Raw genomic sequence first — 27,820 nt, forward strand, 5'->3', positions numbered from 1 at the left:
ACGTCACATCATGGCGGCGGTGCGCGATTTCACACATGCCGGCAATTGAACATTCATGGACAGCTATATAACGATCATGGCAACAGCAGTATCTCACCTCCTGACGAAGCTATTGTTATAGCGAAACGCGCGTCGAGGTGCGCTCTGGCTGAATGATCCCCCCTTTCCTGACTCTGACAACATGACCACAGGTAAATTTATAAGCAGCTTGTACCATCACTGGTTATGATGTCCGTGCCGGCCTTATGCTAAATAGTAGCTAGACTGCCTTATCTATATGGCACGGCTGTCTCTTTATCAGACATGTGTACTATAGTCTGTATAATAGCCTGACTTGTTGGCACATGCTATGGTAATATTAGGAGCAGGTAGTTACATATTTTGTACCCTATGCAGTGTCAGTCAGTGGGGAGACATTTCAGTCTTCGGCTCTGCTTAGATTTCGGATTTGCACTCTATCTCACCTTTTATTGTGTGTTTAATGTTGGTTTTATAATGTTGTTTACAATAAATATATGTACTTTTAATATTTAATCCAGTCTCTTCATGTTTCTCTGTTGGTGCCCAATCTGTTGGAAGGGGCATGAGATCTAGCAATCTATTGGAAGGGGCATGAGATCTAGCAATCCATTGGAAGGGGCATGAGCCCTATCTAAGGATTAATAAAACTGGACAGCTTTAAGGAGTTATCTTGCTTCTTTCTATCCTTGCATTACTCTGTAGGCTCAGAAACATAAAATAACAAACTGAGCTTTTACTCAACTTCCTTGGTGGCTCCAGTCTTTGTTGATCAGCTGCAGCCGCAATGTCATCTCTACAGTGCTTTTAACTGTTGCAGCCAATCACTGAACTCAGCAGCTCTGTCAATGTGTAGGGCATGAGCCGCTGGGCCCAATAATTGACTGTAGCACTGTAGATGTGACGCCATCACTGCAGCCAATCAATAAGACTGGTGCAGCGACAGAGCAGCAGCGCTGGCCCCAGTGAGGGTGACAAAAACTGAATTTTATATGTCTCTGAGAATGCAGTGTAAGAAAGGTTAGAACAGGACAATCCCTTTAACAATTAGCCTTCTCTATTAGGATGTATTTAAACGGTGCAGTGAAATTGCAGCACGGTGGCTCAGCGATTAGCATTGTATCCTTGAAGCGCTGGGGTTCTGGGATCAAGTCCCACAAAGGACAACATCTTCAAGGACTTTTTATGTTCTCCTTGTGTTTGCGTGGGTTTCCTCTGGGTTTTCCGATTTTCTCCTACACTCCATAAGAAATTTAGATTGTGAGCCCCAATGGGGACAGTGATGAATTTTTACTGCAATTTAAGGCACAGTTGGATTGCACCGCGTAATTAGATCCTTACCATCCTGACCAAACACATCCTGGTTGTCTTGCTTTACTAGTAACGAGACCAATCTGTGATTCGTAAGTTTCTTTTTTATAAATGTGACTTTTTATCTTCCTACTGTAAAGTGTTTCACGTCATACAACCGCAATTCCTAGTGACGTGTTCTGCAGGTTATGTTGTGTGTCTCATTGTTCTGTGAACCGATAAGTAGAACAAAACAAGCGACAACCATTAAATATTCACATTTATTTCCTCTGATATTTAGAGGAGTTTTTCTGAGAGTAGGACAGTGACATGGTTGACAATGTTATGTGTTAAAAAAAATATATAGTTCCTGAACCGTAGCCACCCCACACCGGGTAAACAGGCGCATAACTGACTTGTATTGGCTCAGTGACAGTTCATCAACCTTGATAATGACTCCTGCTCTTTTTTACCACTTTCAATGACCTTTATCGTTGCTTCAAGGATTTTGTGCACATTACAAAAGTATTATTTTTATGCTACTTGCCTGGAAAGCTAAACTACAAATTCTACCCTCATGAACATGCAGTAATCCTTCATTCCCAAAAAAAAAATGTATATATACACTTATGGGGGTTCACATAATTAATTCTGTAGACATGATGTGTTGGAGAGCTATGAATGGCAACGTTGGTTTGGGTGGCTATTTGGATGAGTGAAGTACCAACAAAGGCTTCTGGATAAATTGCTCCATCTGCACAACAAATGCTTATTCCAGCGGCGTAATAAATAATTACGAATTATTGTAATACGTGTTCTTTCCTCCTGTGACATTGGTACCGCAAAGTGCATCCAGGTTTGGTGCGTCTGGAACATACAACGCTAAAATAATCATATGAATTTCAGATATCATTAAAATTAATAACGTCACATAATGACGATTTCCATTAAGCAGGAAAAATAATAAAATAAATACCCTGTATGATGGACTTTTCATTTTGATAAGTGATAAAACATGATGACGACATATTGAGTCACTTTGTTAACCGCTCTTGGGCTATTTGCATTCAATAAAGTGTATATATACATTTTATTTGACGCTGTCCTACACTTTACGAAGGTCATTTTCTCTTTAGATATATGATTCAGGTACAAGGGAAGGGGAGAAGAGCTTGGGAAGAGTCAAGGGAATTGGGTTGGGGAGGGAAAAGGTGGTGTTATTACAGATCACTCTCTCCATAAAGAGCACTGGAGAAGGACATATAATCTAGAGCTCCGGAAACAGTATCTGTGCCCGTGTATTTTGTCATGCGGCTGATGCAATATTCAGCTTGTTCGGGAGGCAGCTCTCTGCGCAGTTCTTCGATGGTGATGTAGGACTGAAAATAAAAAAACATAAAATAAGTCAGAGTGATAAAAACATGTTTTTAAATGTACGCCTTCAGAGTACAAACAATTTTAATTTGAAGAACCAGAAGATTTTTTTTAAGTTTTGTTTTTATTTGTTAGTCATAACGCATGAAGAATTGATATTTGAGTCTTGAGTTTGGGTTGTAGCCCTTTATGTCATCTTTAATCAGTCCCTAGATTATTCTATTTTTCATCTGCAGGCCTAAAAGTCATACATAGTCCAGTTTCACATATCCAAGTTTCATGGTCTCTGCATGGACCGTGATTTCCAGACCAGACATAGGTCTCTTGACCCAACTCAAGATCTTCATATATAGCTAGCTTCACGCATCTACGTTTCCCACAGATCTTCATATATACCTAGTTTCATGCATCTACGTTTCACTGTTTGTGTATAAACTGCAATTTTCAGACCGATCGCGTGTCTCTTGACCCAAACTCAACCATCTCATATATGCCAATGGGTTTTGTTTTTTATTTGTTGGCCATAGAGTATGAAGTATTAATACAAAGTGCTTCATTCGCTACTTTACCGAGAAAAAATGCTGTAACTTGTAAAAAATACGATATATCGTACAGAAATTTGGACTGTACAAACCTTGGTTCATGAGAAACTGATGCTTTAAAGCAGGTGTTGAAAATGTACGCTGTTCGCATCTAAGTACTTTTGCACGTACCGCTCCATATTGTTGAATGTAATCCGCAGAGGGTTTGGGGTCATAGCCTGAATTTCTTGCTGTATGTTCTCAGAGTGCCTGTAATGTTCGTGGCTTGTTACTGTACACCCGAACCTTCAAGTGGCTCCAAAAGAAAAATTACGGCAATAACAAACTCTTTTCTTTCTCTTCAATTCCTGAACGACAGTGACTCTGTACGGGCAAACACAACCTTTCTTGGCCATACGTTGACATGTGGAAGACGACATGCCTATCTCCTGGGAAAGACTATGCAATGATTTACTTGGAGATGCTCCCTCAGACAATTTCGGACGTCCTCCATCTTGCCTATCCAGTAATGTTCCTGTATATTCCAGCTTGTTCACCAATGACAAAATGCATGGTTTGGACGGTAGATTTCGACCTTCGCCTAACTTCTTTAGAAACCCCCTTTGGCACCTCTTTAAGGACTCTTATAAGTTTCCTCAAGGAAAACACGCTCCTCTAAACCGTATCGGTACATTGTTAACAAATTGAGAAGGAATTTTGCAGGAGTGAAGTGCAAGCACCATAGGTAATCTGCCAACCAACAGAAAGGTGTGCAGCAAGTCTACCTCGTAGTGGAGATGACCGGTGTGGCGACAGGTCGGCGAGACCACTCAGCACGAGTATGTTTCTCATCGCTGTCACTGAGGTTCATTGCACTCTCACTTCTCATGAACCAAAGTATGTACAGTCCAAATTTTAGTACGATGATATATTTTCAGGTAAAGTAGTGAGTGAATCATCCTGTATTTGAGTGTTGAGTTTATGTTGTAGCCAGTTAAGCCACTTTTACTCAGTCCCTGGGTTATACTAGTTTTTTCTTCAGCCTAAAAATCATTCACAGGCTATCTTCATGCATCTGAGTTTCATGGACCGTGTATGGACAGCAATTTCAAGACCAGTCAAAGGTCTCCTAACCCAAGTCAAGAGCTTCATATATGGCTAGCTTCACGCATCCAAGTTTCAGTCTGTATATGGACTGCAATTTCCAAACCTGTCTCTTGTCCCAAACTCTTCCATCTCATCTATGCCTAAGAATCTATTGAGTTTGGGTCAGGAGACCTGTGGCCAGTCCAAAAATTATGGTCGGTGTACAGGCCATGAAGCTTGGATATGTGAGGCCGGACTTACCAGTACATCCCCTCTTGTAAACGGGATGTGTTGATAAGAATATCCAAATTGCTTGGGGATGAACCCTCATAGTAACCATCGTCCACTTACGATTTTGCCCATGCACATGGAAATTTAAGGAGAGGTGATCCACCTACTGAATCTTTGATCAGTGCTTGTTCGAAGCAGATTATTTACACATGTAAAAAGACCCCTAAACACACAATCAAGACTTTTTTAGTTTTCTACTTACCTTGTCTGATGCCAGGATCTTGAAGGAAGCCATAACTTGTTCAGCAGTGTCTGTTTCTGCTGTCTCCCGAGTCATAAAGTCAATGAAGGCCTGGAAGGTCACAACTCCTGTGTTGTTGGGATCAACCAAAGTCATGATGCGAGCAAACTCAACCTCACCCTAGGAAAAGAAGAAACCATATTGAATATACACGGATAAAACAGAAAAATCAGCAGTCCTAGAAATTGATTAGAAATGTCTAAAACTGAATTTTCAAAATGTATTTACTATTAAGCTGTTGTTTGTCTTACCAAATCATAACCCATGGAAATCAGGCAAGCACGGAAGTCATCAGGATCCATCATGCCGTTCCTCTTCTGTGGATAAAATAAGATAAAAAGAATTTGGATATTTGTGGATACTATTTCTGATGAATTTTGAAGTAGTTTATTTACTGTGTTAAACTATGAATGGAAATAAACATATTTTTATGTAGGGAACGCTCACCCTGTCAAAGTGGTTGAAGGATGCGCGGAACTCATTCATCTGTTCTTGGCTGATGCCCTTAGCATCACGGGTCAGGATCTGGTTTTCAACTTCATTGATGGTCCTAGCAATTGTAGTGAGGAGCTGCTCCCATCCCACACGAATGTGCTGAGGACAAATTTGAAGTAATATACAAAGTAATGAGATGAAAATATATAAGTTGACCGACTATTGCTATCTGGCGATTAACTTGGCCACAAGGGTTCAATTCCTGTAGTGTCTCCAAAAAACTTGATGGACGTACACAAAACCACTTTGGGTCAGGGAACTAAAGTACATTTAGGCCAAGATTTGGGACTTGATGAGGGTGAATACTTGAGTCAGATGCTCCTGACTCATGAAGAGGTGCATGCTTCTTCATGAATCTGGAGCTTCTGACGAGTGGTGTGCACCTCCGTGCGCTAGGCCAGAAATCTCACTCCAGTCAGGGAATGGAGTGAGATTTCTGGCGTATCGAACATTGCAGCTCATTATGAAATAAATTTGCCCATTTTTCCAATTAGCTATGACCATTTTGTCGGAACTAGGAGAAATGTGAAAACGCCAAGAGTTGCAAAATGTAGTTTTCAAAGCTTTTACACTAGAATTCTGGAGTGAAAGCTTTGATGAGGCGGTGAAAATATTTGGAATCTCTGAACTCTGTCCACAATGGCGAACATAAAAAAATATGCAAACACAAAATAGACTTTAAAAAAGCGCAAATTAAATGAGTAAAAACAGGCAAAAACACACGAAAAGATAGAAAAAAAAGTGCAATACTGAATCGGGCACATAGAAATGAAATATCGGCTTCAAAGATTTTTCCAACTTTCTTGACATCGCTTACCTCCATGCTGTAGCTGGTGTGTTTGTTGTCAAAGATCAGTGACTCTTGGATGAGTTGATGATCTCCTTCAAGTTTATCAATGTTGGTCTTGTAGGAGATGATGTTCTGTTCATATTGCTTAAGGTGGTTCATCTGGTCTTCCAAAGAACTGCTGATGTCCACAGATATGCGACCGATCTCCTAGATACAGGCATGTAAACAGAAATGCCTCATGCAAAAATCATTAGGACCAAATACATTTTACAAAAATTCCATATTTTCACCTACAGTCAGAATTTGTACTGTGTGTGAGGTTGTCCCCGTTTCTGATGGAGAAGTAAACATGCGGTGTGGTCAGTCTCCATTTTAGGCTCTACCTAATACCAAAACATCTAAGCACACTTGGTTGTTTCTGTTATTTTCCATTATCTTAGATCTTGCATTTGACTCCAATCCCATTTTTAGGGCTGTCTTGATATGCAATAAACATTTTATTTTGGATAAACTCCTTTAAACTAGTAATTGGTAAGATCTTCTACTAGCATTTAATTGAAAATTACATTTTGATGGAGCATTATGCCTCATAGTACCCTTCCTATATGCAATATAGTTTTCAGTTAGATGCCAGATGCAATTTATGGTCCCCCAAAGAATCTTTTTGTAGCTATATAGTGGGAACTCTAAACATCTAGTACTAGATTTGAGCAAAAGGATTCACACTGCACTCCATTTGCACCAAATCTGGTCCTCCGTAGCAGCCGGACAAGAGCAGTGTTGACTTCTGCAGCCAGCACCCTCAACCCAGCATCCTGGGCACCTCATGCACTAAGAAGGTCATGACGTAAATTCAAGAGGCACCAAAGGTGCCAGCTTGAGGAAGCTGGCTTCAAAAGGGAAGACTGTCTTGGTCTTACTATCATCGAGGACTGGACTAGATGCCAGACAAGGACTGTCCAAATCTTTTGCTCAACTACACCTAGAACTGGTAATTGACATGTTTTTTGTCTTGGGGCAGAGGATATTTAGGGAGTGAGGAAAGAGCAGTATAATAGTCCTTATGTATTGTTAGCCAACATTAGATGTTGTTTAACCAACCTCCATCTTGGACTGGATCCAAGGCCCAATGACATTGGCTTGTGCGGCAAACTGGCGACGCAAGCGCTCATTAGCCTGTTGACGGGCCAGCTCCTCCTGCAGGGTTTGGTCTCTGTGGGGAACCAGTTGTTTCACCTGTTGAAAGTGAAAAGGTCTTAAACGTTTTAGCTCAGGAAACGTTCTATAATTTATACTTCTTTCACTCTCTGTTCGCTCACCGCCTCCCATTTATTGGCAATATCGACATGGGTGAGGATGGTGTATGGGTTAATTCCAGATAACTTGATTCCATAAGTCTGAGCAATTTTCTGAATTTCACCCTGGATGCCCAAAATTGACATTTTCTCCTTGTCAGCCTCAGGGAGAGTTGCCTTGAATTGTTCATGTGCCGTAATGAGGCTCTGCGATAAAATAAATCAAGTTAATAATATCAAGTCTGGCTTTGTTAAAATGCTTTCAAATGAACATTGAACATAGAAAATACAAGAAAATTAAAAAAAATCTCTTGAAATTTCCTACTCTACTCTCATTTCCTTCTAACTTATTTTGTCCCAGTCGTGAAATAAAAACTGAAAAATTCATAAAGACATTTTCTCAATGTGCTTCTACAGTATTTTGTTGCTCTTTCTTATTACAATTCTGTGATTGGCTATAAGACTACTGGCTGCAGCAGGAGCCTCTCTCCTATGCCTGTGAATGGAGACAAAAATGTTAGAACAGCAATTTTAAAAGGCAGCTGTACTTTCAAGTAACTTTTCAGGATAAGCTGTCATTATATATATATTTGTTTGTATGTAGAACTATTTTTGGCCACTATTTAACCTGAAATCTGCATTTTTACCGTTCCTGCTTTTCATTCTGTAGCGCTATGCCTGGCACCACAGCATGGTGTCCTCCTCTCCCTCTATGCAGAGATGCCACCTTACTCACTGCCCCGGCGTGTTCCCTGCTTCCTTTTCTCTGGCGTGCTTCCTGGTCCCCTGCTGTGCACACTGCACTGTATTTTGTCGGCGTGCTCCTCCGCTCTTCAAGGGGCAGCATGCGCACATGGCAAAATGTCCACAGTTGACATATGGGAGGAATTTTGATTATAGGTTCACCTGCTAGGTGTCTTCCAGCCAATAGCTGGGAGACATCTTGTATAATAGGCACCCTCCCCTATTGGGAGGTGCCTGAGCAACTGCTATAGTTTAGTATTAGGTGGTTTGTGTGTGCAGTTTGTATGTTGCCAGGTCCCCCATCCTTAGTCTGTTTAACTTTCCCATATCCCGTGTCCCATTAGTCCTGTATAGTTAGTCTTTGTCTGCAACCCTGGGCTGTTAACCCTGAAACCGTATTGGTGGTACCTGAACTGTTTCCTGAGACCAATGGGGCTATACCTTTCCCTGTGGCCATCTTGTCATCATTTATGGTGTTTACTTCACCATTGCCCGGGGAAGATTAATTGGAGGTAATAAATATTTTCCACACCAATGTATTACATGAAATATCCTCCCCTTCTTGACCAACTTTCAGAGTATAAAAAGCTTGTAATGTCCTCAGATTGTAGTAACATCTTCATGTGTTTGACCAGCCTAATTCTAAATGTGAAAATTACATACAGTATGGCTGTCTGATTTTGGTTTCAGAGGGAAAATGTGTCAATGTTTTATGCCAGTTTTTTTTTTATGTACATCATTGAAGAATATGGCATTTGATCACTGTATTCATGAGACCCCAGTGCCACTTTTCAATGCACATAACAATGTGTCAGGAAACGTGGGTGAAGCTTTAGAGTTGTCTAAGCACTGATAATGCAATATAATTAAGACATCAGCATTAGAGGTGAGCGAATCAATTTGCAGGACCCTGGTCCAGCGGCCATTTCAGTAGTCAATGGCTGTTGGATGGGAGCCCTGCAAACCGCCTCTTACCTGCCGATTTGTCCGTCTCCACTTTAGATTTCTAGTCCTGGTGTGACGTCCTGGTTCCAGTGTGCTGTAACATGAAGCCAAGCTAACTAATCTAATGGGGAGTCAGAGGCACTAGCAGATAAGAGGTGATAAAGAGGGCTCTCATCCAATGCCCATGGAATACTGAGTTGGTTGCTGGACCAGCGTTCTTTGAATTTATCCGCTCATCTCTAATAAACATGCTAATCAGCAGAATCTGAGTATGTTGCCTGGTACACAGAGACAAGTGCACCACAACAAATGGTCTACTGATAAAAAACCCTGATATATTGGAGCATAAACATAAAATGTTACACAAAAATCATACAAAACTAAATTGTGTGCTTTAAATTTACCAAAATTTTGTCATAACGGCAAAAAAAAAAGAAGTGATACTCATGCCACCAATTATCTGCTGCCCGCATTACAACACTTCTTAGGTCCACTACTGCTCAGCCAAATGACCACTCAGAGGTCACCGTGGTGATCATCCTCAGTGATTCATTGGCTAACTACTCACCTGTTCTGCCTGGCGCCGATCTTTGCCAGCTTAGAGTTGTCACGGAACAGAGCAGCAATCCTGCGGCTTCTGCTGATATCACATCAACAGAACACCATCTTCTCTTCTGCTCTGTATTTGGGGCATCTCTGTCGATATCATACTGGTTGACAGCTGGCTCCCCGCAGCCTAACTGCGGAGAGCCGGTTGTGATGTTCCATAGACATAGCAGACCAGAGCAAAAGGAAATGCTGCTCTGTTGATAAGTGGTGAATTGAAGCAGCAGAATCACTAGGTGAGCCAGCAAAGTTCGTTCCGTGCACAAAAGGCAGGCAGTTAGCAACTACCTGCCTGTTAGTTCTTAGCCTTATGCACAAAATAATAAAAATCCTGGCTAACTCCATTTAATCATTGCAACAGGAAGCAGAAACCAGCAGGGGAGCAGGCATTAACGGAACAAGAGTAGCGGGAGATCAGTGAGGTGGTTATAGCTTCCTTTTTATCTGTCATTCTTACCATTTTTACAAAATAAAGTTGGGCAATCACTTTAATGGAAGAGTCAGATGGCCGTGTAACTCGGATGAGGATCGCAACGCAATGCTTTGACTGGCCATCAGCTCGCCACACCCGAGTGTGACAGCTACATAGAAATACATGCCATCACAAGCCGACGACCAGTCCGAGCATTGTGTTGTGATCCTCGTCCGAGTTATACGGACCTCTGATTCTTCTCTAAAAGCCAAATTAGCAGCACTTTGCTCCTTGAGAAACCCCTTCTACAATGAATTACTCATCGGACCTGATGGTGAATGTTGCCAAGTTTGCTATTGCAATTGAATTTATTCTAGGACGTGTCCGATTAGATTACTATACTGAGACTGGTGAAAGAGTCTTACAGAACTTCTGCTCACCTGGATCTCTTCAATACTGTGCACAATGAACATATCCTGCAGATCCTCCGAAGCTCCATCCATCCAGTTATTAAATGGAGCAGCTCTCTTGGCGAACTCCAGATACAGCTGATCAATGGTTTCCAAGAGTTTCTCGACACGCTGGAGAGAAACATCAGATCTTTATTCTAAGTTCAGTTCTCACAAAGAAATCACCTTGTAATATAATTTGTCAGGCAATGTTACCTCGAGAGCATCTCTCCTCTTTTGTGTGAGGGTGCCAAGAGAGTCCCACTGGTCACAGATAGCCTGACAGCGGCTATTGACGGCAGCGGCATCATGATAGTCAAGTTCACTGTGGGCAGCACAAAATGTTATACGCTTTTTATAGAACAGTAGTTCCTGGAGCGGCATGAGAAATCAGAGGGATATTAGTAAAAAAAATTAATACATGAAACTGATAAATCAGTAGTAGGACTGCAGGAATGAAACTCGCCCAATTTTCATTTTTTTAAAATATAAATAGCATACACATACCATCTTGTCATACTAGCTCTCCCTAATTATCCAGTTAAATTACTCTTATTTTACCAAATTAAATATGTTTGTTCCCCTAAAGAATTCAGAGTAGAACTCTAAAAAATACATGTTGGAACATAGATCACTTCTTTAGGAAATTGTACAGGGCTCATTTTGAAAAAAATAAAATGTATGAGTTCTGTCCATGTTTTCACAGATAGAACAAGACCAGGTAGTCATATGATGGCAAGTATGTGATATGCAAACTTCCGGCCACATTTCGACTAGACGTGTGCGACCTTGCTCAATTCACTGAGGCTGGGCATGTCTAGCCAGAATATGGTCGGAAGTATGCATATTCAATACTTGTAGTCACATGAACACCCACTCCTGCCGCTGGCACTGGAGAGCCATGACAGTGTGCACTGTGCACAATGTGAGGATTCACAAGTCTGCAGTCACATAGATTAACTACAGACTTTCATGCCAAACCTGGACAATCCCTATAATGAAGACTACCTGTGACCACTCCTCTAATTATAATACCTAAGTAAGTCAAACTTGATCAAGGTACAATAGGGTCAATGACGATCCCCTTCGACTATCCTCTGGTCCTCAGGTCTTTGGTCAGAAAGTGGTAAGAACACTCTATTTTTATTATTATCCAGCTCTGTGACTTTTTCAATTAGAGACAAAATTTCATCTCATTTGATGGATTTTGGGTGTTTGGATGCCAACTTTTCAGTTTATTGTATGACATTGGCCTCAAAGTAATTGGATTTTAATATTAATGATTGTAAGTTATGTTTCATAAACTATTCATAAATTGTAATTGAATTAGCTAAACTCACTTCAGCTCCTGAGCGATGGCTGCGATTTGTTCCACACGGTCCTGGTGGGCAGCTAGATCGCTCTCGAAGGCTTCATGTTTGCGTACAAGAGCTCGAATCTCCATGAGGGAAGCAGATTCATAGTCTTTCTGAATCAGCAGTTCTTCCTTTCCTGCACAGAGCAGATGGGTAATTATTAGAAGAAAAACATCAAAGCGCTCAACCTCTTCTTCCTACTACAAATAGTTGCGAATATGAATTAGTGTGGATTAGGGTTACGATACATCCCATCCCCTTTCTATCAGTGGTGGTCAACCGGCAGCCAACTGCTTCCCCTGCGACTTTTGTCTTCTTTCACCTGTTTATACAATATTATCACTATTGAATAGACTATTCTGCCATTCGTACTAAAGGAATATACATGGGACCCTATACCCCCCACCATTATTGAGAACATGAGCCCAAAGTCTAAAGTTTAAAGAAAAAATATGAGATGAAGATACGTGACGTTGAATATAATGTGAAGCCCTTGGATGGAATTAAAAGGTTTGTACCAAAAATACAAGTTAACATCTATTCATAGAGAATGTAAATTAGAGTAGAGTGGTTTATAAAATATCCCGTCTCAATATATCAGCGGTGGGCAACTGGAAGCCAACTGTTTACCATGCGGCATTTGGCTTTTTTCATGTGCTGTACTTCACTATCTTCAGTAGTCCCATTGACAGGAAATGGAGCCATTCCACTCTAGACTGTTGTTCTCAAGAGTTCCCTAGTTCCAAAGCTCCATTCTAGGGGTTCCAGCAGCCAGACATCTAGCTATAAGTATAATTCACTATCTTTAAAGGGAATCAATCAGTAGGATCTACCCTTCTAAGCCGTCTATATGTGCATGTACACGTAGGTCACAGGAAGCTGAATAAAATGATAACTTAACCCCTTAATCCCCAAGGGTAGTTTGCACGCTACATCACCGGGCCAATATTTACAATTCTGACCACTGTCCCTTTATGAGGTTATAACTCTGGAACGCTTCAACCTGATGATTCTGACAACGTTTTCTCATGACATTTTGTACTTCATGATAGAGGTAAAATTTCTTTGATATTACTTGCATTTATTTGTGAAAAAAAAGGAGATTTGGCAAAAATTTTGAAAATTTTGCAATTTTCCAACTTTGAATTTTTATGCCCTTAAATCACAGAGATATGTCACACAAAATACTTAATAAGTAACATTTCCCACATGTCTACTTTACATCAGCACAATTTTGGAACCAACATTTTTTTTACGGAGTTATAAGGGTTAAAAGTTGACCAGCAATTTCTCATTTTTACAACAACATTTTTTTTTTTAGAGACCACATCACATTTGAAGTCATTTTGAGGGGTCTATGTGATAGAAAATACCCAAGTGTGACACCATTCTAAAAACTGCACCCCTCAAGGTGCTCAAAACCACATTCAAGAAGTTTATTAACCCTTCAGGTGTTTCAGAAGAATTTTTGGAATGTGTAAAAAAAAAGAACATTTAACTTTTTTTCACAAAAAATTTAATTCAGCTGCAATTTGTTTTATTTTACCAAGGGTAACAGGAGAAAAAGGACCCCAAAAGTTGTTGTACAATTTGTCCTGAGTACGCTGATTCCCCATATGTGGGGGTAAACCACTGTTTGGGTGCATGGCAGAGCTCGGAAGGGAAGGAGCCCCTGATGTGCTTAACATTGAACCCCCCACCACCATATTGAAAAGTAGACCCCCTAAGGAACTTATCTAGATGTGTGGTGCACACTTTGACCCACCAAGTGCTTCACAGAAGTTTATAATGTAGAGCCGTAAAAATAAAAAATCATATTTTTTCACAAAAATGATCTTTTCGCCCCCAATTTTTATTTTCCCAAGAGTAAAAGAAGAAATTGGACCTTAAAAGTTGTTGTGCAATTTGTCCTGAGTACGCTGATACCCCATATGTGGGGGTAAACCATTGTTTGGGCGCTGTTGTGAATTCCGCTCTTGGGCTCCCTCCGGTGGTTATAAGTAGCATTTTTGTGAATTCTGCTCTTGGGCTCCCTCCTGTGGTTTTGAGTGGTATGGCTGCTTCTTGGATTTAGCATCAGCAACTGTTCTCACTGATCGTCTTTCTGGCTCGGCTATATTAGTCTGGCCTTATCCCTAATTCAATGCCAGTTGTCAATTTTTGAGCTTGGAGTCATGGCTCTCTGAGGATTTCCCTGCCACTCTGACCATTTCAGCAAAGCTAAGTCCTTACTTGTCTTTTTGCAGTTCACTTGTTGTGGACTTTGTTGTTTGGCATTTTCTATGTTTTGCTCATTTGTCCAGCTTATCAGTATGAACCTATTCAGCTAAGGTGGAAGCTCTGGGCAGCAGAGTTTGCCCTCCACACCTTTAGTCAGGTGTGGAGATTTTTGCATTTCTCTGCGGTAGACTTTTTCTAGTTTTTATTACTGACCGCACAGTTTTCTGTTCTGTACTAATTCTGTCTAGCTAGTAGTGGCCTCCTTTGCTAAATCTTGTTTCATACTACGTATGTCATTTCCTTCTCCTCTCACAGTCATTATTTGTGGGGGGCTGTCCTATCCTTTGGGGATTTTCTCTGAGGCAAGATAGCTTTCCTGTTTCTACCTTTAGGGGTAGCTAGATCTCCGGCTGTGACGAGGTGTCTAGGGAGTGACAGGAACATCCCACGGCTACTGCTAGTGTCTGTGTTAAGATTAGGAACTGCGGTCAGTATAGTTACCACCTGCTCAGAGCTAGTCGCATGTCGCTCCTTAATCACCAGACCATAACAGGGCGCATGGCACCCTACATGGCTACAAGTGACACCATTTTGGAAAGTAGACCCCCTAAGGAACTTATCTAGATGTGTTGTGAGAGCTTTGAACCCCAAATGTTTCACTACAGTTTATAACGCAGAGCCGTGAAAATAAAAAAATATTTTTATCACAAAAATGTTTTTTTAGCCCCACAAATTTTTATTTTCCTAAGGGTAACAAAAGAAATTGGCCCCCAAAGTTGTTGTCCAATTTGTCGTGAGTACGCTGATACCCCATGTGTGGGGGGAACCACGGTTTGGGGGCATGGCAGAGCTCAGAAGGGAAGGAGCACCTTTTGGAATGCAGACTTAGATGGATTGGTCTGCAGGCGTCACGTTGCATTTGCAAAACAGTAGAAACCCCCCACAAGTGACCCCATATTGGAAACTAGACCATCCAAGGAACTTATCTAGATGTGTTGTAAGAACTTTGAACCCCCAAGTGTTTCACTGCAGTTTATAACGCAGAGCTGTGAAAATAAAAAATATTTTTTTTCCCACAAAAATGGTTTTTTAGCCCCCCAAATTTTTATTTTCCCAAGAGTAACAAGAGAAATTGGACCCCAAAAGTTGTTGTCCAATTTGTCCTGAGTACGCTGATACCCCATATGTTAGGGTAAACCCCTGTTTGGGCGCACGGGAGAGCTCGGAATGGAAGGAGCACCGTTTTACTTTTTCAACGCAGAATTGGCTGGAATTGAGATCGGACGCCATGTCGCGTTTGGAGAGCCCTTGATGTGCCTAAACAGTGGAAGCCCCCAATTCTAACTGAAACCCTAACCCAAACACACCCCTAACCCTAATACCAACTCTACCCATAACCCTAACCACATCCCTAACCCGAACATGCCCCTAACCCCAACCACACCCCTAACCCCAACACACCCCTAACCCCAACAGACCCCTAACCCTAATCCCAACCATAATCCTAACCACACCCCTAACCCTGACACACCCTAACCCCAATCCCAACCGTAAATGTAATCCTAACCCAAACTTTAGCCCCAACCCTAACCCTAACTTTAGCCCCAACCCTAACTTTTGCCCCAACCCTAACTGTAGCCCTAACCCTAGCCCCAACCCTAGCCCTAACCCTAGCCCCAACCCTAACTCTAGCCCCAACCCTAACCATAGCCCCAACCCTAGCCTTAACCCTAGCCCCAACCCTAACCCTAGCCCCAACCCTAACCCTAATGGGAAAATGGAAATAAATACATTTTTTTTATTTTATTTTTTTTCCCTAACTAAGGGGTTTATGAATGGGGTTTGATTTACTTTTATAGTGGGTATTTTAGTGGATTTTTGTGATTGGCAGCCGTCAAACACTAAAAGACGCTTTTTATTGTAAAAAATAGTTTAGCATTTTGAGAGCTATAATTTTTCCATATTTTAGTCCACAGAGTCATGTGAGGTCTTGTTTTTTGTGGGACAAGTTGACATTTTTTTGGGTACCATTTTCGGGCATGTGACATTTTTTGATCGCTTTTTATTCTGATTTTTGTGAGGCAGAATGACCAAAAACCAGCTATTCATGAATTTCTTTTGGGGGGGCATTTATACCGTTCCACGTTTGATAAAATTGATAAAGCAGTTTTATTCTCTGGGATAGTACGGTTACAGCGATACCTCATTTATATCATTTTTTTATGTTTTGGCGCTTTTATACGATAAAAACTATTTTATAGAAAAAATATTTATTTTTGCATGGCTTTATTCTGAGGACTATAACTTTTTTATTTTTTCGCTGATGATGCTGTATGGCGGGTCGTTTTTTGCAGGATAAGATGACGTTTTCAGCGGTACCATGGTTATTTATATCTGTATTTTTGATCGCGTATTATTCCACTTTTTGTTCGGCGGTATGATAATAAAGCATTATTTTTTGCCTCGTTTTTTCTTTTATGGTGATCACTGAAGGGGTTAACTAGTGAGACAGTTTTATAGGTCGGGTCGTTACGGACGCAGCGATACTAAATATGTGTACTTTTATTGTTTTTTTTGTTTGTTTTTTTAGATAAAGAAATGTATTTATGGGAACAATATCTTTTTTTCTTTATTTAGGATTTTTTTTAATTTTTTTTACATGTGATTATTTTTTTTTTTACTTTGTAACAGTGCCCCAAGGGGGCGTAATGTTATATGGTCAGATGGCTGATCTGACACTTTGCAGAGCACTGTGTTAGATCAGCGATCTGACATGCACTGCAGGGAGGCTTCCCGGCGCCTGCTCTGCGCATGCGCTTGCAAGCCACCTCCCTGCAGGACCCGGAAGCAACCCCGCGGCCATATTGGATCTGGGGCCTGCAGGGAGGAGGAGTTAGGAGACCCTCGGAGCAACGCGATCACATCGCGTTGCTCCAAGGGTCTCAGGGAAGCACGCAGGGAGCCCCTCCCTGTGCGATGCTTCCCTATGCCGCCGGAACACTGCGATCATGTTTGATCGCAGTGTGCCGGGGGTTAATGTGCCGGCCGCGATCGGCTGCGCTCCCCCCGTGAGTGCGGCCGATCGCATATAACTTACTATCCCGTCACTGGGAATTAAGTCCCAGGTCACCTCGACGGTATGGTACGTCATATGGGATTAAGGGGTTAATATCTGCAATCCGATGCCTTATTCCAGAGAAGTCCACATTTTTTAAAACATGTAAATGAGCTGATAAGATCTATGGGCCGGACATAGATCTCCCTGAGAATCTGCCTCCAGGGCTTATATTAAATGAAAGGGAGAGTTACCAGTGTGAGACATGTAGATCAGGAGAGCAGACTGTCAGTCATTACATGTCTCACACTGGTAATGCCAACTTTCATTTAAAATAAGCTCTGGAGGCAGATTCTCAGTAAGATCTATGTCTGGCCCCTAGATCTTAACAGCTCATTTACATGTTAAGAAAAACGTGGATTTCTCTTGAATAAGAAATCGGATCACAGATATTCAGGTGTCATTTTATTCCATTTTCTGTGACCTGCATGCCCATATAGATGGCTTAAGATGGTTGAGCCTGCTGACAGATTCCTTTTAAACATTACTAGTCTCATGAGTCTTGTGCTGTCCACCTTGGCTTTGGTTGGCTGCAGTGGTCACATGTTGACTGAGTGGAGCAGCAGAGTGACAACAGTGCAGGGGCTTCAACGGGTAAGTAATGCCTATTTTGTTTTTTTCATTTTATTATTAGCATTTCTCTATTGAAACCAGAGTGTCCAGTAAACTTCCCAATGTCTTTGGATTGCATGGTTGTCCACCTACCTCTGGTCCAGGACTCATGAAGAGAGGCCTTCTGTTTAAACTTTTCGGCCAGATGCTCCAGTCTCTCCAATCTCCTGATTTCTAGAAGAAGCCACTCTTCGTAACCTTTTTCTACTTGCTCAAGACCTTTCCAAGCATTGGCAATATCCTGATATAAATATATGATTTGTTTTCACAGAATAGCCAATTAAGAAATTAAGATTTTTTTTTTGTAATTAATTATGCAACACAGCATAACTCCATTTATTCCCTGTTCTACTATACTTACAGAAACCATCTTGCCCTCGGATGGCATGAAAGCTGGACGGTTGCTGAGCCTCAGCTTGGTTTGCAGGGTGTTAAAGTTAATTTCCAGTTGACACTTCTCCTGGACACGTGGTGGCTTGTGAACTCTTCTGTAATCCCTAAAGTCCTCCAGTTTCTTTTGCATGGCACCCATTGATTGTTCAGGGGTTTTGTTTTCCAACCATGGGATAGTACGGCGGATCCATTCCAGGAGCTAAAGAACGTCATGAAAAGTGTTAGTAGTGATCAGAATAGTAATAATACAGATGAAAAGCTATTTGCAAGACTTTATGTTCTCTGTTATTTGCAATTTTGGCACATTTTCTACATTTTATCTGGAAGTCTGTGTTATTCCCATTCTAAAGATTTTTCCAAGTCACAAAATGTATCAGCTATGAATTAATGACATTTCTTTCCAGGGGCGCAAATAGAAAAAAATGTGACTCTAAAGCAACATTTGCAATAGAGTCCCTTCCATGTTTCAGCTTATTTGCAGTCTAGGCGATAGTGCTACTTTTTCTACCACCCTACTTCTCATTTTTTTGTAGGAGAGAGTATCGGTGGAAGTGTCCCCTTCTCATTTTGCCCTGCTTCTCATACTGTTGCATAGGTTGTGAGATTCCCAAACTAAGCTGGGCACCCCTCCTGACAGACCCCATATCAGTCACAAAGGTTGCCTTTTGGTAAGATTGCCCTTGTTTCCTTCAATGTAAGCTAAGCAGCACTACTCAATGCCGAGTAGCAGCTGCAAAAGCAAATAAGATTTTAGGGTGTATAAAAAAAATTCTTCACATAATTATCCCTCATAATAACATGTTTCTCAAAATATGGAATTAACATGTGGGTCAGAATTGTCAAAAAAGGATATAGATGACTCAGATGAAGTTCAAAAATGGGGGACAATACTATTAAATCTCAGGCCATTTCCACACCTCTTACATATCTGGCCCGACCATGGGTTTCCTGACCAAACTCAATAGCTTCACATTCATACATGAGGCTGTTGAGGTCAAGTCAGGAGACCCTCAACTGATCCGGACATCAATATCTGTAATCGGGCCATCAATCATGGATGTGCGAAACCAGCCTTACAATGAGAGGTTAGAAAAATTGATCTAATTTGGATTGAAAAAAAAAAGACCTGCTTAGAGGAGATCTTATCCACATGTATAAATGTATGCTCAATATAAAGAGTTGGCATACGATTTATTAATTTTAAGAACAAAGAAAGTTCTTTTTCTTTACATACAGAGAGAAGGCAATTGAGACATTAATCTAGGAAAGGGTTCTTTACAGTTAGAGCAGTCGAACTATGGAATTCGCAACCCCAAGAGGTAGTATGACAATGTGACAGCATTCAAACAAAGACTGGATGCTTATATAATGATAAAAGCTGAGGATTCTAAATAATTGATTATTCCATTATGTATCATGGGTCTGAGAAAGGCTGAATTTCATGTTGATGTAGATATGGCAGGGGGAGATCATCGATGTAATGGAACTACGGTAGATTTTTTTTTGTTAACTTCCGTGATAATTTTTTTTTTTACTCAGACAATGAAATCAAGAATAGAAGTTGCTAACCTCACTTGCTAACTTTTCATATTCTTCCATCAACTTTTCATTCTCCTGGTTCACTGCAAGAACCTTACAGATCCTGTTTGCTGCAGTCTCAGCCTGCGAGAAGAAAGGAATATTTAGGTAAATTGTACACAAAAAAATATTGTCAATCAAACTACAAGTTATAGAAAGAGGATTAATCATTATGACTGTTATTACCTGCTCGGCTCCAGCAAATGCATGGTAGAAGCAGGACACGTAGGTCATGATTGCCTTCTCATCTGGCTTGGGTGTATTCACAATATCTGGGCGAAATAATATATCATGTAATATGCATCCATTTTATCCTCTACTTTTTTTAATATAAAATACACACCCTCTGCATCCAACATCTTGGGAATATCCAGGAACTTTTCCGCTACATCAAAGGCAGTGTTCAGGTTACCAATGGGGTCATCCTATAGGGATTGTCGATGAAGACATATTATTACATGGGACAATAAATGTACAGAAGAATGTATCAGTATTAAGAAAATAGATCCATGTATGTGACATTGCTATATAAACAAATCCTCTAAACACAGGGAGTCCCGACAGATCTGTGAGCTGCAGTGCTTTTAAAGGGAACCAGTCATCACATTTATCAATATATTGTAGTGGTATGACTTTGAAGGTGCTTGTCGCTCAAGTAAAATAATAACTTTTCTTGTAGTGATTCAATCTGCCAGTCACGAGAAATCAAATGTAGAAGCCATATGCAAATCAGGCTGGAAGTGCACTGGGGGGTGTCAGTGCACTTTAGCTGTGTCTAACAAATGCATTGACACATTGCATTTCCTGCATGATTTGCATATGGCTTTTACACTAGACCATTTGTGATTGGTACATCGGATGTGAAAGAAAAAAAATGGGCTGACAAGCTCTTATCCAGCCATATCCATACTTCCATATGTAAAAAAACAGGCCCTTTAAGGAAATAGGTCCACATACTAATGCATCATGGTGCAATTTTTTTCTTATTACAAGTGTAAAAAAAAAGCCATGTAGGTGTAAAACTAGGAAAAAGTTTTCGCAACACAAGGTAAAAAGAGAGTTGTAGAAGATTTTCTCAAAAATATTGACACTTCTCTAAGTGTAGAGAAGGGTTTTATTACATTGCAAATTGATGCTGAATCTTCCCCCTAATAATGATGAGTGCGGTCGGAGCTGTCTGTACCTTTCTCAGTTTGGAGTAGTCAATGAGGTCAGGCCTGTGTCTATGGATGAGAGCGCACAGTGCGAGGCCATCCTTCCAGCTGGACAAAAGTGAGAAGGACAAGGGAAAGAGATGAAAGTGAATATGAATTTCATGCAAAACAAGAATTTAATCTTCTCAATCTGAAAGTTTGCACCCGTTAAAATAAAAAACACTTATACTCACCTCCTGCGCTGGTGCCGTTCCAGCAGTGTCAGCACTTGTGCTCCCAAGACCCACATGAGGTCGTTATGTGATCTGAGCCCAATCAGCCTTAGCGTCACTGTCCCGCCCTTCTGAAAAATTGAAGACCAGCAGGAAGTCTGGGCTGCGGCTGCTCTCTCACATCCTCTTGATGTTCGATTTGTCCAAAGGCATGTGATCCCGACGAACGTGAGTTCCAGCATCGCTGGAATGGCGCCATCATCAGACGTGAGTATAAGTGTTTTTATTTTAACGTGGGGCAAACACTGAGATTGAGAAGACGTTATCCTAGTAGTGGACAACCCCTTTAACAAGCCTTGACTGACTGGTGGTCTAAGGGGAAATAGCTGATGTAAGAAGACTTATAGGCCAAGCAAGACTCCCTTTGGAAAGGTAAAAAAGGTATGCAAATAAATTCTTCACAGAGAAAGAGAGCAAGGTCTCTTATACCATGTATTGGAGGTACCAACAAAGGAGAAACATAGAAGTTTATGGTAAAAATTGTAACAAATCTTTATTAGCAAAATCACACATAAATAGACAAAATGTTAAAAGATGTGATAACAAGGACACCAACCCAGGTAAAATTCAACACCCTGTCAAGTACCCATCCAAAAAAGGACTATAAATATGTTATATATAACCCCATCCAATATCAGGTCCATCCATATACTCCCAAAGTCTTTGGAGGGAGGACGCCACTCATTATGACCTAGTGGTTAATACATAATGATATTCCTAGATCCAAAGATCCTTTTGTCGTGCTGCCACCCAAATACATATAGTCACAACATAAATATGTGGCAAAATGAATGGAGGTTACCCTTGCCGGTGCTGAAGTACACCACTGGATGCACCCCGACGCGCGTTTCGCCGCTTTACAGCTCTGCTTTCTCAAGGGGAGGTGTTGTATTGATCATGTATTGGAGGTAGCAATCCTCAAAGAGCCTTCAAAGAGCTCCGATGAGTGGCATGACCTCTAGTACATCTGTCTATAAATGGAAGTTTTTTCCTTTTCGAGAAGATTCTAGTTTGGCTTTATATCATAAGTTATGTGGCAAGGCTCTTTATAGTGTTGATTGATTGACATCTAAGACTTCTACCTCCTCTAGGTGCCATTAAAGACCCTGTGTCCTTTCTCGTTGAAGATTATATTTGCATAGAAGAGAAGGCAGAAAGGTATTTTACAGTGTTTGCCATCACCCTACTTATAGTGCACTTTTCAGTATTGTATTTTCAATAAAGGCATTTTTCCATTGGGTCCAGCAAGCAAATGATTGACAGATGACATATCACATGACCACACTGCCAGATCTATCTATACCCAGTAAAACCATGATGGTGAGTGAGCGTTACCACTTGTCAGGGCTGTTGTACCTGTCAATGGGTTTTCTTTTTTTTAAATCATCATAATAACAAATATTACTAAAAAATATAGGTAAATAAGTGCCTTTCAATTATTATTATTATTATTATTATTATTATTAAAAAAAAAAAAGTTCGACTAATAACATTTACAAAGTGGTGGGAAAAAAATGCAACTTTTATGTTGGGATTATGATTTTGCTTCTTTAAAAAAAAATAAGTTAAATATTAAATAAAAGTTTTTATTTTTTTGCTTTTTTACCTAAAAGTAAGTTTTATCTACTAAAAGCAAACAACCTAAGGCCCCAATAAATGTTAGATTAAAGTCAGCTGGATCACCTATCCAAGTACAAATTCATAGGCATGAATACATTTCATTTATTATTATTATTATTATTATTATTATTAATAACTAGATTGTGGCCCGATTCTAACGCATCGGGTATTCTAGAATATGCATGTCCCCGTAGTATATGGACAATGATGATTCCAGAATTTGCGGCAGACTGTGCCCGTCGCTGATTGGTCGAGGCAACCTTTATGACATCATCGTCGCCATGGCAACCATTATGACATCTACGTCGATACTGTGCCCGTCGCTGATTGGTCGAGGCCTGGCGGCCTCGACCAATCAGAGACGCGGGATTTCCATTATGACATCATCGTCGCCATGCTGTGCCCGTCTCTGATTGGTCGAGGCCGCCAGGCGGGATTTCCAGGACAGACAGACAGACAGAAAGACAGACAGACAGAAAGACAGACAGACAGACAGACGGAAAACCCTTAGACAATTATATATATAGATAATAATAGATCATCAAAATATAAAATGATATCAATATATTACAGCAATTGATCTATGATAAGCCCTGATTTTACAATATTAATGAAAAATACTTGATTCATTTGCTAAAATGATCTAACCTAATATCATAAGATGAAGACATAGAGCCTTTAATTTAGGCACAGATTAATTCAAGGGATTTTCAGGGACTTTAATTTTGACGATCTGTCCTTGTTATACATAATCAATATAAGATTGGTGAAGAGTCTGACCACCTGACTAAAGGTGTCACGGCTCACCGCACTTGGCACAGCGCCGTCCTATGAATGGTCCGGCCAGCTCTCTCCTCACTTGTATGGGAGGGAGCTTGCAGTACCACCCATGGCCACTACACAATGAATGGCGCTGTGCCACTTCTGGTTAGCCACAGAACTTTCCATTTGCTGACTGGTGGAGGGAACGTGCTGGGATAAGGTGTTATCTCAGCATGCTCTTGTGCTAACCGAATGTCTTCTATGTGTTTGAAAAATATGTTTGAGTCCCCGCGGCTGCATGTCTCACGGCTGTTCGACAGCCCCAACACATGCAAGGATTGGCTGTTTGTTAGGCAACCGAACCATACGCTCTCTGATGCAGCCTTACCTCTGCAGCACCGGAGTATCGCAGAGGTAATAAAGCTGAATTAGCCAGTGTCAAAGCAGCGCTTGCAAGCTTTATAACAAAGAGCTTAAAAGTGCTGCACTCCTTCCCTATGAAACTGTCTGCCTCTGATAAACTGTAGGAACGGCCGGGTGACCAAGGAAATGAACAGCTCGCTATCATATTAAATGTCCTTTCTTTCTCGCGAGAGGATTTTTAATGAGGGATAAATTGCAATACGTCTACAAGTATTTTGCAATTTTACCAATTTGATAAGCAAACCCCTTTAAATATGCAAATTGCTTCTTCAGAGAGAAACAGAACTTGAAGTCTAGCGTCACCTTTCAGAAGTGTCAATCCTAAAAGTCAATATAGACCCTTTAATGAGCCTTGCCATATGACTTAGGATAAATAGATGGCTTTAGAGTTCAAGTCCTCGCCCTCTCTGAAGAGGCAATTTTCATATTTCCCAGAGGAGCATGCATGGCCTATAAGTCTCCTTACTCTGACATGCCAGGCCTGGCTTGTCACTCTACACAAGGAGAAACCTTACACTTTAAAGCCACAGAAAACCATTTTATTCTCAATATTTATGATGTTCCTCTCAAATTCTCTCTTTTCACTAACTTTTAAGTTAAGAATATAAGAGCGCCAGCACTTTTAACATCCTGTGTTCCCATTAGACTCTTTTAGGCTGTGAATTTTATTAGTGCAATTTTACTTGTCTTCTGCCATCCCTGAGAATAACGTTAGCCACACCGTGGAGTAAAAATAGTTGTCCTGACTGATGTCAGCAGATGCACCCTGCCGTTTTCTCTCCTAAGCAGATTCCAGGGAGGGTTGTCAGAATGAGGCAGAGCTTATTACAGCAGCCAAAGTCACATAACGTAAGGACAGGAATGGAGAGCTGCCTTTGATCCCAGGGTATTGGTAAAAAAGAATCTGTAAAGATTTTAGATCCTTGGCACCTAGTAAATCTGTCGCTCTGTATAGCTAGGTAAAGGTTGGTCTATATGCACCAGGGGTCTTTTTGTTGGGTTTTTGGAGCAAAAAATGCGCAGAAACTCACAGTTTTCTAGGAGGATTTAGAGAGTTTCCGATCAAAAAATTCCTCAAAAATCTCTGTGTGCATAAGATCTAACCCACAACTTGTGGTAGAGTTAAAAAAGATTTCCTCTTAAATTTATGTAAAGATACAATAAGGGTATGTGCACATGGAGTCTTTTTGCAAAGTTTTTAGAGCAGAAACTGAGCAGAATGTAAGGGTGTGACAGGGACAGTCATACGCTTCTTCCCCCTGAAAATAACGTTCGTGAATTGTATTGTATGAGTAACGTGGTTTTATTGTGCATAGAACCTTATAGGCACTAAGGTGGCAGTTAATGTGTTGTAATGTGATGAATGTATAACGTTCCTTATGTGTAACATATAGGGAAAATCTAGGTTATATATAGGACATAGGTATAGCTAGAGCATCAGGTATAGGTTAGGAAAGGAAGGGAAAGGTGCCATTGTGGACACATTAGAAGTAGGAAATAAGATGCGCAAGATAGAAACAGATGTTTGGGAACAACCCCAACATGGGAGGGAGAATGGTTAGTTAATAAGAGGAGCACTTCCTGATTAGTGGCAGTTAGAGTTAGTGATTAGATTGAGAGGAGAGATAGCAGTAGTTCGAGGCCATAGGGCTGGAGGGCACGAAGAGCAAGGGCTGTTTAGCAGCATGAGAATGTCAGCCACAAACTTCAGCAGATATTCCTGGAACATCCGGGCCTGATGGCCAAACCAAGGCACTGAGAAGCGTGCCTCATTATCTTCCTATGAGAGGAAGCCGAAAGGGGAATTGCATACGGGAGTTGGGACGGGACTCACAGAGGCTGCAGAGCCGGATGAAGTATCCCATGGGCTGGAGATGCCAGTGAGGAAAGGAATAGCTCAGGGAGAGCGAACAGTGGATGTAAAAACGTGCTGTGTTATGGACTTTGAGAACAGAAAAGTTCCATGGATTTTTTCAGAAGACTTACAGAAGAAATCTGAAGCTTAAAGGATTTATCTGGCTCTTCTCACTTGTACATCGTAGATGAGTGGTGCCAATGACGCTACAACCCCCGCAACCTGTCGACACCTTTTGTAATGTCCTTCTGTAAGGAACACGTGTCTTAGCAGGTGTGTGGTCGGCACATCATTGGCACCAATCACCTCCGATGTGGAAGTGAGCGGCATTGGATAATCCAGATCTACACACGGATTAACCCCATCGTTAGTCATATATGGCTTTCGATCCTGAGTCTCTGGCAACCATAAACTTGTGAATTGTACTATCTGAATCTGTATTACTAGAAATTGAAGGGTTAAGCATTTATATTTAGGATCTTTTTTGACTCTAGAAAGTGCAGTGTTTGGAATTAGCATACAGACCTTTATTTGGGACCCCCTAATATGTGGCTCTTTAATAGTCTTCTGTAATTGGCCAAAAAGTACTACTTTTTTTTTTACCAAAACAAGTACTTTTATCCAGTAAGACCATCTTACGAGATCATCACATCCAGAGTTTTGATAAGAAAAAGTAGATTTTGCAATGAACAGAAAAAAAAAGTTAAAATAATAACTTATAATAAAAAAAAGAATAATTCTTCTGAGCATTTACTGAATGACATGTAAAGGAATATATTGCTTTCACAATTACTGGTGAGTTGGCGCACACCAGCGAGGGATTTTCTATGGCTAGTTCCCAGCTGTCATCATGTTACACAGGAGGCTTATACACTATTATTGCACAGAAGCCCCCGTTGTTGGTGTAATCTCCTGCTGTGGCCAATATGATACTCGCTTCCTTTCCAAACATTTATATTGCTGCTAAATATTTGAGATTTGCTGTTCTTTCGTCTTACGTTACCTGATGTGGAAGTTCTGCACGTTGACATTCCTATAAGGAGCAGTCTTCCTTTGGCACCAGAGCAGCAATCCTTCTTTAGCAGATGTTTCTGGACAAGGACAATGATATAATAATGTATTAAAACCAGGAGCAACTAAAGAATTATTAATTGTTTGGTGAAAAAAAAAGTGATCGATAGGTGATAACTTACTGATCGTGAAGGGACCAGCACCGATTGGCACTTTTATCTCCATTAAAATGGAGCAGCAGTTTGTATGATTGATGGCCACTCCGTTTATTCCATAAGGAGCTGTGGAGAACTGTGCTCGGCTTTTTTTCTGGCAGCCCCATACAGAAAGAATGGATTGGCAATCGGGCATCGGACCTGCCAAAGTATTTTGTTATGGGGTAAAAGTGCTCCATCGGAGATAAAAATTGCCTGTTCTGCCGAGCGATGTGGATCCCGGCAGTCAGACTTTCAAGGATCAGTAAGTCTTCACCTATCACGTGGATAGTTAATAATGTGTTTTAACTGGACATCCCCTTTAAGGTTAGGAAAAACTTAAAGAGGTTGTCCAGTCATAGCCTCTATGTGACTGTAGACTTGTGAATCCTCACAGTGTTCAGAGCACACTGAGAGCGTTATCCAGTACTGGCAGCAAGTTACCATAAGTATGTTATTTGCATTCATGCGTCACATACCAACTAGACATGCGCAGCCTCATTCAGTGCAAGTGTATTGAGTGATGCTGGACACGTCTAGTCGGAATGTGGCTGGAAGCATGCATTTTGCCCATTCCCGGCTCCAGCGAATCCTCACAGCAAGCAGTATGCACAATTTGAGGATTCACAAGTCTGCAGTCACATAGAGTGACTGCAGACTTGTAGCCTAAGGCCGGAAGTCCCTTTAAGTTGGCTTGAA

At 40.9% G+C, this 27,820-nt stretch overlaps 1 protein-coding gene across 1 annotated transcript in view; it reads right to left on the bottom strand.

Moving 5' to 3' along the window:
• Positions 1-1,570: 1,570 nt before the first annotated feature.
• Positions 1,571-27,820, bottom strand: part of ACTN3 (actinin alpha 3) — an 89,551-nt gene continuing 63,301 nt past the window's right edge. The window contains exons 5-21 of the mRNA XM_077287363.1: positions 26,920-27,007; positions 21,014-21,092; positions 20,174-20,255; positions 20,017-20,102; positions 19,822-19,914; positions 18,221-18,451; positions 17,953-18,100; positions 11,898-12,048; positions 10,774-10,882; positions 10,549-10,689; positions 7,426-7,608; positions 7,208-7,342; positions 6,134-6,313; positions 5,269-5,415; positions 5,073-5,138; positions 4,783-4,941; positions 1,571-2,687 (exon numbers count right to left, since the gene is read on the bottom strand). Coding sequence (XP_077143478.1) covers positions 2,529-2,687; positions 4,783-4,941; positions 5,073-5,138; positions 5,269-5,415; positions 6,134-6,313; positions 7,208-7,342; positions 7,426-7,608; positions 10,549-10,689; positions 10,774-10,882; positions 11,898-12,048; positions 17,953-18,100; positions 18,221-18,451; positions 19,822-19,914; positions 20,017-20,102; positions 20,174-20,255; positions 21,014-21,092; positions 26,920-27,007 — 2,237 coding nt within the window. The 3' untranslated portion in view covers positions 1,571-2,528. The remainder of the gene's footprint in view (positions 2,688-4,782; positions 4,942-5,072; positions 5,139-5,268; positions 5,416-6,133; positions 6,314-7,207; positions 7,343-7,425; positions 7,609-10,548; positions 10,690-10,773; positions 10,883-11,897; positions 12,049-17,952; positions 18,101-18,220; positions 18,452-19,821; positions 19,915-20,016; positions 20,103-20,173; positions 20,256-21,013; positions 21,093-26,919; positions 27,008-27,820) is intronic.

This window comes from Ranitomeya variabilis, chromosome 2 (assembly GCF_051348905.1).
Source record: "Ranitomeya variabilis isolate aRanVar5 chromosome 2, aRanVar5.hap1, whole genome shotgun sequence".
In the NCBI taxonomy this organism is placed as follows: domain Eukaryota; kingdom Metazoa; phylum Chordata; class Amphibia; order Anura; family Dendrobatidae; genus Ranitomeya; species Ranitomeya variabilis.